This window comes from Vollenhovia emeryi, unplaced genomic scaffold (assembly GCF_000949405.1).
Source record: "Vollenhovia emeryi isolate VEMERY1.0 unplaced genomic scaffold, V.emery_V1.0 DF939364.1, whole genome shotgun sequence".
Classification (NCBI taxonomy): Eukaryota; Metazoa; Arthropoda; class Insecta; order Hymenoptera; family Formicidae; genus Vollenhovia; species Vollenhovia emeryi.
In genome coordinates, this window is record NW_011967002.1 from 10,941 (window position 1) to 22,620 (window position 11,680).

General features: G+C 30.4%; 2 protein-coding genes across 2 annotated transcripts; both read left to right on the plus strand.

Annotated features, from left to right (window-relative positions):
* Positions 1-599: 599 nt before the first annotated feature.
* LOC105558220 (putative odorant receptor 69a) lies at positions 600-3,378 on the plus strand. Its single transcript, XM_012005807.1, has 5 exons — positions 600-632; positions 970-1,438; positions 1,528-1,627; positions 2,356-2,475; positions 3,196-3,378. Exons 2-5 carry the CDS (start codon positions 984-986, stop codon positions 3,376-3,378), a joined length of 858 nt encoding a protein of 285 aa, XP_011861197.1. The 5' UTR covers positions 600-632; positions 970-983.
* A 2,116-nt stretch (positions 3,379-5,494) lies between these two features.
* On the plus strand, positions 5,495-10,553 carry LOC105558221 (odorant receptor 43a-like). The gene is made up of 8 exons (XM_012005808.1): positions 5,495-5,590; positions 5,933-6,202; positions 6,542-7,010; positions 7,096-7,195; positions 7,382-7,501; positions 7,940-8,095; positions 10,115-10,248; positions 10,544-10,553. The coding sequence occupies exons 1-8, from the start codon at positions 5,503-5,505 to the stop codon at positions 10,551-10,553; spliced, it is 1,347 nt and encodes a 448-aa protein (XP_011861198.1). The 5' UTR covers positions 5,495-5,502.
* The last annotated feature ends 1,127 nt before the right edge of the window (positions 10,554-11,680 follow it).

Genomic DNA, 11,680 nt, shown 5'->3' on the forward strand with positions numbered 1-11,680 from the left:
ACGCATCGATCGATGAGAGACGGTGGCGAGCGGGGATCGGTGAGCGGGCGAACGGCGCGCAGCGAGAGAACGCGCGACATATGACAATGCGCCGAAAAAGTTTTTCTGGTGGTAGGAGAATAATACACCATTTTGCATGTCTGCCGAGTCCGGCCTTCAGCTCCTCCGTGCACTTATTGGCTCAGACGTTTTTCTTAATAATGCGATAATAATTACGGATTTTGTAAAATGGTATATAACTTTTCTTCTCAGTTTAACCCAATCTACTATAATCTTTGGAGTCGTCCATATCGAATCCGACACCCTGTATACATGCTTGGTTCTTTTCATGAGCTGTGACTTACTGAGGTTTCTACAGGTAGATTTCGAATGGGCGGTGAAACTAAATCGTTTGACTTTAGATTTTATTGGACTCTGGCCTACAACCGCACAGAGCCCTCGACAGAAGTTAATGTGCAATGTGCGAGTGTTCATCGCATTCCTGGGAGTAATGTTTGGCATTGTGATTCCATGTATACATTCATTAATAAGAATTTCGGGAGATCTCATGCTAATGATAGACAATTTAGAATTTACTTTGCCGGTCGTAAGCTGTACGATAAGAATCGGAATTTTTTGGTGGAAAAAGGAAGGTAAACTAATTATTAAACCCATATCGTTAAGTTACAAAATGTGATAAAGAATATGCTTATAAATAAAATAAAATAACTTGATCTATATAAATATAAATGATGTAAGAGAACTTACATTTTGAATACTGTGTATAAAAATTCCAGATTACCAAATTTGTTTTCATTACTTTTAATAACATAGACATATAGTAGTTTTGCTGCAAATAATTACAATAAAAATAATATTAATTTTAGTTTAATTTACTATATCTCTATTGTATAATGGACATAGATCTTAGTTGAATTTAGTTGTATTGTTCAATATGCATTTACATATCTCACATTGACACGTTTGAAGCTATCATACCGATCATGAAAATGATCGCGGAGGATTGGGCAAAATTGACAAATGTTCAAGATAGAAAGATCATGATTAGACATGCGCAGAACGCACGCATTATTATTATTTGTGCTTATTGCATAATGGGACTAGCATTCTTCCTTTCCTTCGTTCTGCCGATTTTTGGAATATCAATGAGGTTGACACCCAACATTACTGATCCAGGCAGACCTTTGCCTCTACAATCATATTATATTTATGATATAACAAAAAGACCGCAGTACGAATTAACGTTTCTTAGTCAAGCAATCAGCATGATTCCCGCGATCATGGCTTATTCTGGAATCGACAATTTTCTCGGATTACTAGTTTTCCATATATGCGGTCAATTGGATATTCTTAAAAATCGTCTGACAGGTCTAGATAAATATGTCAAAACTCAAGATACGTTAAAGAGCTGCGTGATAAGACACACTCGTTTAATTAAGTATGATATACTTTTATAAAATTTTACAAATAATTTGTGTTACGTGTCTGTATTATTAATATACTTAATACGAGAAGTATGTTTTATAGAGCTATTGAGATTATTGAAGATACGTATAACATAATACTACTAGTATTATTGGGATACCTTGCAATACTTTTCGCTTTCCTCGGTTTCCGAATAATTAGCGTGAGTATGGATACATTTAAAGATAAAAATTTGTTTATTAACTGTCACGCAAAAAGAAGTATTAAAAATTATTAACATAACGATATTTAAGTATTACTACATTTATATGATGTATTATAATAAATATCTAAAATTATGTTAATTGTAAAATACTGTGTGCTCTTAAATGTATACAGGGTGTCGGATTCGATTTGGACCACTCCAAAGATTATAGTAGATTGGGTCAAACTGAGAAGAAAAGTTATATACCATTTTACAAAATCCGTAATTATTATCGCGTAATTAAGAAAAACGTCTGAGCCAATAAGTGCACGGAGGAGCTGAAGGCCGGACTCGGCAGACATGCAAAATGGTGTATTATTATCCTACCACCAGAAAAACTTTTTCGGCGCGGTGTCATATGTCGCGCGTTCGCTCGCTGCGCGCCGTTCGCCCGCTCACCGCTCCCCGCTCGCCCCCGTCTCTCATCGATCGATGCGTGACTCCACCTCTCGCTATCGGATCTTGAGAGATGTCAACAAATACACCATTTTGCACGTCTGCCGAGTCCGACCTTCGGCTCCTCCGTGCACTTATTGGCTCAAACGTTTTTCTTAATTACGCGATAATAATTACGGATTTTGTAAAATGGTATATACTTTTCTTCTCAGTTTGACCAAATCTACTATAATCTTTGGAGTGGTCCAAATCGAATCCGACACCCTGTATATATTTTTTACTTTAAATAGATATTCAACGAAGCGAATGAATTACCACTCACAACCTTGGTGTTTTTTGTATCTATGAATTTCAATATATTTGGACAAATGGGTTTGTACTGTGCTCTAGGCGAATTTTTGGTGGCCAAAGTAAGTTACAGTTTCTATTTTTAGATAAACATTATATGAGTTAGATGTGCTCTGTTTTCCTTTATATTTATGTTATTATAGGATTTAAATGACATTTAACAAAGACTTTAGTGTTAAAGTACAATAAAATCAAATACTTATCATGCATAAGTGCGTAGCAAAAATAAAATTAGTAACGCAATATAATATAGAAGTGTATTAATGTTTACTTTATATTATTTAAATTAAATTTTGTAAAAGTTATATTTATTACAACTTTTTTGTAGAAAAATTAATTGCTTGTTCTTTATTTACATGAATACATTAATTGTATAATTTAAATGAGATAATTTAATACAAATTTCTCGAAGATCAACGGCTAAATTAATTTTCTTCTGGATTAATACACATACGAATATAATAAAATAGATTAAAGTTTCGCACGCTCGTCTTTATAACAAGATTAAAATAACACTAAAAGCAAGGATAAAAGCCAATAATTGTACGAGCAATTATTTTTCTATTAAACATCTAACATATTTACTTAAATTAAAATGAATATTTTATAAACATCTTACAATTACTTATTCGTTTCTTTGTTTTTGGCGGTGAACAAATGGTAACAATTTAACTAAATATGTTAAATGTTTAATAGAAAAATAATTGCTCGTATAATCATTGGCCTTTATCCTCGCTTTTAGCGTTATTTTAATAATGAAATAGACTTTTAACACATTTTAGTGCGATGAAATGTATTATGCGGCTTACAGTAATAAATGGTATTCCATGGATCCAAAACTTGTACCCGACTTGTTGCTTGTACTGACAAATGGTGCTAAACCGATTTATCTCACCGCTGGAAAAATGTTCCCCATAACAATGACCACATTTTGCAATGTAAGGTATTTTAGTGCCTTATTATAATGATTGTGGTGAAGCATTTGAAAATGACATTGTAATTAAATATTTTTCGTACAATAATCTATATTTTACTCATTCAACAATTTGCAAATATTTTTTTAATCTGCATACAGGGAGTCGGATGTACGAGTGACCAATACGAAATGGAGGTAGATTGGTTGAAATAAAAGTTTGTACCATTGTGTAAAATTCGCAATTGTTATCGAGTAATTAGTTCAAACGTCTAAGCAAATCAGCATGTAGAAAGCGGTAGACCGGATTCGGAAACATCTAAAACAGCTTATTTATTAGATTTTCTAGAAACAGTATCATCTGATCGAGAGGTGGAGCGATGCGCGACCGCGCCGACGAAAATTGTAACGCAACGAGTGGCGACCCTCAGATAATGCTCATCGCTGCTATGACGAGATCTAATAAATAAGCGTTCTTACATGCCTTCCGAGTCCAGTCTACTCAAACATCTGACAATAAGTGAATGAGCGTGTAGCACACTTGTATGTTTGAATTAATTACTTGAGAACATTGCAAAATTTATAAAATGATACTTAATTTTTTTTTTCAGATTATCGCAATCTCCATCTTTCGGTTGGTCAGTTCTACGTCGGATATCTAGTGCGCCTTGCGCACGCGCGTACACACATACACACACACACACACACACACACATTATATTTTATATGTGATTATAAATTTATTATATTATTAACTAACACTGAAAAAATATTGTTTTCAGTTGATAAAAACGTCAGTCGGATATATATCTATTTTACATACAACAAGAAATTATTAGAAATGTCTGATCAAGATAATTTTTCTAATGTGCTTTTATAATGTGTTATTTTTATTGTAATGTAGAATGTGATAAACTAAATGTTTTGTAATTAGTAAAATTAGCAAATAAATAATAGATTTCACTGCATGATTTGACAAAAATGTGTTGAAATTTGTACTAGATGATTAGAAAACAGCTTGCAATTAAACTCAATTTTATTTCAATCCGAAAAGATTTATATTTTTAGGAAGCAAATCCATCGATTCACTTTGTGTTTACATGTATTTTATTATGTGTATGTGCAAATAACATAAGAATGTGAACTGTGCTAATTTGCTTATTTTCATCCAAGTTATCAACACGTGAGACATGAATTTTAAATGTGGAAAATTCTCATTATGAGTATATGCATCTCATTAAACAGAAAATAATTTCGTTTTAAAAGTATGAATATCATTATTCAAACATTATTCGAAAAATAATTATAAAGACTTTGAACACTTTTTAGCATGATGAAATGTTTTTATGCTTCCTGCTGTAATGAATGGTATTCCGTGGATCCAAACTTGCACGCGACGTGCTGTTTTTGCTGGGAGGAGCTAAACCGATTTACCTCACCACTCGATACATGTTCCCCATAACAATGACCACATTGTGCAATGTAAGGTATTTTAATGTCTAATTATAGTTATTGTGCTGGAGCATTTGAATAACATTGTAATTTAAATGTTTTTCATACATATAAAAATGTATTTTACTAATTCAATAATTTATATATATGTCATTACATCTACATATGCTGTATTGTCTACCTCCATGACTCTCATTTTATATTTGACATAAAAATCATCCAAACATGAATATAGATTAGGATAATTTGTCATAAAAGAATAAATGTCAATAAAAGAATCTCAATAATGAAAACATAATGATCTGGATTATTGAAGTCAACATTTGTTATTTTGAATTAATGTAATTGTAAGTAATAATTTTCACACATTTAATTACTAAATATCAATGTTAGCAACCTAAAAATTTATTTAGGTACCTGTGAAAAGACTATGTACAACGGTGAATTCTATGTAGTCAATTGCTAACATAAGTGTGGTGATGTTATAAGCTATAACTAGTGGCAAAAACGTGTGAATATAACAAGTGTCCACGGGTGTTTTTTACGTGACATAACAACCTGCTATTACGAAAACTTTTTTTATTACTTCGCGTGATGCCTATACGTTGAAGACTTAAAACGAAGGGAGGCGGAATATTTAAACCACTTTGTTGCAAGTTGATCGTTCGATACTTTCAAATAACGGCATAAAGAGCATGCGCGAGAAATGGGTTCTGCTGTATAGATGACAACGTTACTTACTGGAAAGAAAGCACATGTCATTCTGCAGACAACGTTCAACATGAAAAGATCAAAATATACCGTGTATCAAGGTGCTCAACATTGTGATTATTATGACTGAAAAAAACAGTAACTGTATAAAAATTTTTGTAGCATTTTATTATGTTGATGTTTGCCATACCTTAATATTCTAATAAATATTAGCCATTTAGTATTACAAGTGTTTAAAGTAAATCATTTTATAGTTGTTTACTATATTCTAATAATTTTTTAGTTGTTTATTAATAAAATGTTATTGGTGATTTGTTATTTAAATATTCCATTTTATGCATTTTACTAAACACGCTATGTTACACGTTTTGCATTCAATGTTGGTTTATATACATGCTTGGTTCTTTTCATGAGCTGTGACTTACTGAGGTTTCTACAGGTAGATTTCGAATGGGCGGTGAAACTAAATCGTTTGACTTTAGATTTTATTGGACTTTGGCCTAAAACCGCACAGAGCCCTCGACAGAAGTTAATGTGTAATTTTCGGGTGTTCATCGTATTACTGGGAGTAATGTTTGGCATTGTGATTCCATCTATACATTCATTAATAAGAATTTCGGGAGATCTCATGCTAATGATAGACAATTTAGAGTTTACTTTACCGGCCATAAGCTGTACGATAAGAATCGGAATTTTTTGGTGGAAAAAGGAAGGTAAACTAATTATTAAACCCATATCGTTAAGTTACAAAATGTGATAAAGAATATGCTTATAAATAAAATCAACTAACTTGATTTATATAAATGATGTAAGAGAACTTAAATTTTGAATACTGTGTATAAAAATTCCAGATTACAAAATTTGTTTTCATTACTTTTAATAACATAGACATATGTATAGTAGTTTTGCTGCAAATAATTACAATAAAAGTAATATTAATTTTTGTTCATTTTACTATATCTCTATTGTATAATGGACATATGTACTTCTTAGTTGAATTTAGTTGTATTGTTCAATATGCATTTACATATCTAACATTGACACGTTTGAAGCTATCATACCGATCATGAATATGATCGCGGAGGATTGGGCAAAATCGACAAATGTTCAAGATAGAAAGATCATGATTAGACATGCGCAGAACGCACGCATTATTATTATTTGTGCTTATTGCATAATGGGACTAGCATTCTTCTTTTCCATCGTTCTGCCGACTTTTGGAATATCAATAAGGTTGACACCCAACATTACTGATCCAGGCAGACCTATGCCTCTACAATCATATTATATTTACGATGTCACAAAAAGGCCGCAGTACGAATTAACGTTTATTAGCCAAGCAATCGGCATAGTTCTCGCGATCATGTCTTATTCTGGAATCGACAATTTCCTCGGGTTACTAATCTTCCATATATGTGGCCAAATGGACATTCTTAAAAATCGTTTGACATATCTGGACAAATATATCAATTCTCATATTATTCTAAAGAGCTGTGTGACAAAACACATTAATTTACTTAGGTTCGATATTTATATAAATTCATATAATTTGCACGAAATATGTGTACTAATCAAATATCTGTAATACAAAAGTTATGTTTTACAGAGCCATTGAGATTATTGAAGATACGTATAACATAACACTTCTAGCTTTATTCGTTTACTTTGCAATACATTTCGCTTTCCTCGGTTTCCGAATAATTAACGTAAGTGTGAACATTTATAGATAAAAATTGCTTATTAACTTTAACGCAAAAATAAGTATTAAAAATTATTAACACAGTGATATCTAACTGTTACTATATTTAGGTATACAATGGATTGTAATAAATATCTAAAATTCTTTTATTATAAAATACTGCATGCTTTTACATATTCTCTAAATTCAATAGATATTCGATGAAGTGAATGATTTATCACTTACAAACTTGGTGTTTTTCGTATCTATGATTTTCAATATATTTGGACATATGTGTGTCTACTGTGCTCTAGGCGAATTTTTGGTGGCCAAAGTAAGTTACAGTTTTTATTTTTATATCAACATCATATGAGATAGATGTACTCTGTTTTCTTTTATATTTATGTTATTATAGGATTTAGATGACATTTAAGAAAGATTTTAGTTAAAATACAATAAAATTCAATGCTTATCACACATAAGCACGTAGTAAAACTAAAGTTAGTATCGGAATCGGAATATAATATAAAGATATATTAATGAAGACATAATATCATTTTTGTTAAGTTAATTGTTGTAAAAGTTTCATTCATTATAACTTTTTAAGTAGAATAATTAGTTGCTTGTTTGCATTCTTTATTTTCATGATTATATTAATATATAATTTAAATGAGAGATCAAATTGCTTCAAGATCAATGGCTAAATTATTTTTCTTCTGGTATAATACATGTGTTTATAATTTTACTTAAATAGATTTTTAACACATTTTAGTGTGATGCAATGTATTATGGAGCCTACAGTAATGAATGGTACTCAGTGGATCCAAAGCTTGCGCGCAACTTGTTGTTTTTGTTTATGAGAGGAGCTAAACCGATTTATCTCACCGCTGGAAAAATGTTCCCCATAACCATGGCTACATTTTGCAATGTAAGGTGTTTTAGTGTTTAATTATAATGATTGTGCTAAAACATTTAAATTTCACACGTGCGCGCACGCACACAAACATCTTAAACTTTATGTGCGATTATACATTTGTTACGTTATTAATTATCATTAAAAAATTTATTTTCAGTTAATGAAAACATCAGTCGGATATATATCTATTTTTCATACGACGAGAAATTATTAGAAATGTCAGATAAAGAAAATTTTTCTAATATGCTTTTGTAATTAGTTATCTGTGTAAAATGCAATAAACTAAGTGTTATGTAAATATAAAAATTAGCAAATAAATAATAGATTTCACTGCATAATTTAACAGAAATGTGTTGGGATTTGTATTAAATTATTAGAAGCAAAATAAACTGCAATTGAACGAAATTTTCTATTTTAATCCGAAAAGATTTATATTTTTAGAAACCAAATCCAACCATTAAATACTAACTTCAATACTTTTTGTTTATGTGTATTTTATTATGTGTATGTACAAATAGTATAACTATATGAATTATGCTAATTCGCCTATTTTTATCCAAGTTTTCAACATGTGAGACATGAGTTTCAAATTTTGAACATCGTCATTATGAATACGTGCATTACAGTAAACAGAAAATAATGTAGTTTTAAAAGTATAAATATTAATATTCAAGCATTATTCGAAATATGATTACAATTCAGAATGATTAGTTCAATCATATACATAGACTTGTCGAACTGTTTTCCTTTGTGGTAAGTGGACAATAATTTATATATTTTGTTATAAAAAGTGTAACTTAATAGTTAAAATATAAATATTGAAGTTATTGAAGTCAAGATTTGTTATTTTGAATTATTCCTTAGGAATATTTGTCACGCATTTAATCACTAATCAATTTAATAATTAGAAAATTTCTGCAAATTTATTTACCTGCAAAAATAAAGATGCTCTATAAGAATTTTATGTGGTCCATTACTAATTTGTACATATCGATTTAAGTAGCAACGATTTTTGTTTCAAACATTTTTTCGACTGAACAGAATCAAGCATTATTTTATAAGCACGGTCTAATAATGAGCCCGCGAAATGATACGCATAATGTACAGTAACAGTCACAGAATATAGTAATTTGAAACACCAGGTATAAAATTTCCAACTTACATTTCATATTTCGTAGACGGGACAACGAACTAACAACGTTTTTTTTTATTGTTTTTCTCTCGGCGCGGTATCGTACGACGTTACGCGGGCCATTGTTTACGTGAAGGTCGCCGAGCTATCATTCGCTCGCCGAACGTCGTGCCGGCAGGCAGTGTCGAGAGTCGCTCCGTGCGTCGTATTACTTTTCCGTTATCAGTTTCCAAGACGCGATCGCGAAGAGTGTGAGATTGAAATACTATTAATTTGTACACGTTTGTCAGTAACAAATAACGTTCGTTGATAAATTATTATAAGATTCTACAACTTGTAACGAGAAACGATTTACGTGTTAAGGCGACATGAATGTAAACCATGGTACTTTAATCGTTTGGAACTTTGTAAAAATTTAGAGCAAAGAATAAAAAAGAACTGGCGCGATTACAACTCGTTTATGCATTGGGCTTTGAATTACCTGTCGATTTCAACGTAATTTACTTTCCATTTTGAGGAAATTTTCGGGAAAGAGAGAGAAATTTGTTGCTGTATGTACAGCTTTGTGTTTTTGCTGAAATTCGTTCTGTCGTACTTCATGGCTTGAACAAGCTTATAAGCAAGAAGTAGAGAAAGTCGCTTATTGCACGTCGTTACGTCTCGAAATGTGATCGACAATTATCTCAGTTAATTATTACAATTAAATAACAACTGTTCATCGACTTTCATGGATGCTTCGCGGTTTATTTCGCGTATAGATTTGATTAAAATTTCATCGTTTACAGATTACACCGCCAAATTAAAAGTGATGTGTCCATTGGTATTTTCGAATCAAAAATACAAGATAACTGTGCGTATTGCCGGTTTGAATGATTTGCGTGACGGAAACTCATATGCAGTTAATAATATTTGGTGTGTTTTACGGTATTTCACGTTACCGCGTCCAGTGGGCAGGAGCCATTAGTGCCACGAGGAAATCTGAGAGGATGGAGGAGGTCTGGGAGGCATCGGGCAACGACGAAGCAACCATGAGGTAAATTATACATATATTTTATACATGTATTATTTGCTACCTGCAAAATTAAGATTTGCTCAATGTTTTTGTCTTATTTATTCAAATGAGTAGGAGTTACAGACAAAAACATACGTTAACATTTTTTTTATTTTAAAGGAGGACTTTATTCGAGTACGCTATAATTATTTAATTAAATATTTATTTTAACAAATAGAAAATGTTTAATGCACCAATTTTTATTTTATACATATAATTAAATAAATAAACAATTAAATTATTTTGTAATAATTAGATGTATATTTGTATTTTACAGGTCAATATGATTATGATATAAACTCCGTTGCGCATCGTATTGTGAGTGATAAATCACCTTTTATTTTAAATTGACGTAATGGGTTTGCATAAATACTCTATTATAATTATCTTGTTAGTTGTATCTATTTTAAAATACATATAAAATATTGCAATAACTTCGATTTTGAATAATTACTTTATAAATTAATCTTATCACACGATAAAGAATATCTATAACTAAATGTTTAGATTGCATTTTATTACTGGATTTTTATTAAATAATCTGATAAATACATACGAAAAAACGGGGTGAGATTAAAACGGATTATGCAGTATTCTTTCACATTTCTTTAATTTTCTAGCTTTATTCGCTTTAAAGTTTTTAATTAAACAATTATACATACACAAGTAATATTTATTAAAATAGAAATATTAAAGTAAAATAACAAAAAACTTGTAAAAGAACAAATATGATATGGTATTTGTATAATAATGTTGTTTTTAACATTGTGTTATTAATTTTAATGTAATAATTGTTTTTAATAATTAAAATTGCATTTTGTTATACATATATCCAAATATCGGTTATATTACATTTAATTATCGCCTGCGTTGTATGTCTGCAGTTTTGCACTAACAAAATAATAATAAAAGCGTAAATTATATAAATGTCATTAAATAATAATAATGATGCCACTATGTTATTTACTTAATTTTCTAGATAATTGTAAGAATGTATAATAATATGGCTGTTAAAGTGTGAGTGTGTGCATGCACACGCGCATGTAGGTACGTATACTTCAATATAATTAAATACATGTATATCAATTAAATAATACTTTGAATTAAAGTATTAACCTGAACAAGTTTTCTAGTATTCATCATTATTACATATTGAAGCGTCTTCTAATAATATCATAATATACGACACATCAACTTTTGTAACTTTATATTTTACAAAGTGTGTCAAAGTCACAGCATTTTTAATAGTAATACTCAATGTTCCATTATCTCATCATTAATACAATCTCTGAATTATCACTTTTAACAGTGTATTATTTTTCTTATGAATATGTCAAATATAAATATGTCAGGGTATCGTGTTTCTTATATAATAAATATGTCAAAAATATTATTAAACAACATATTATAAAAA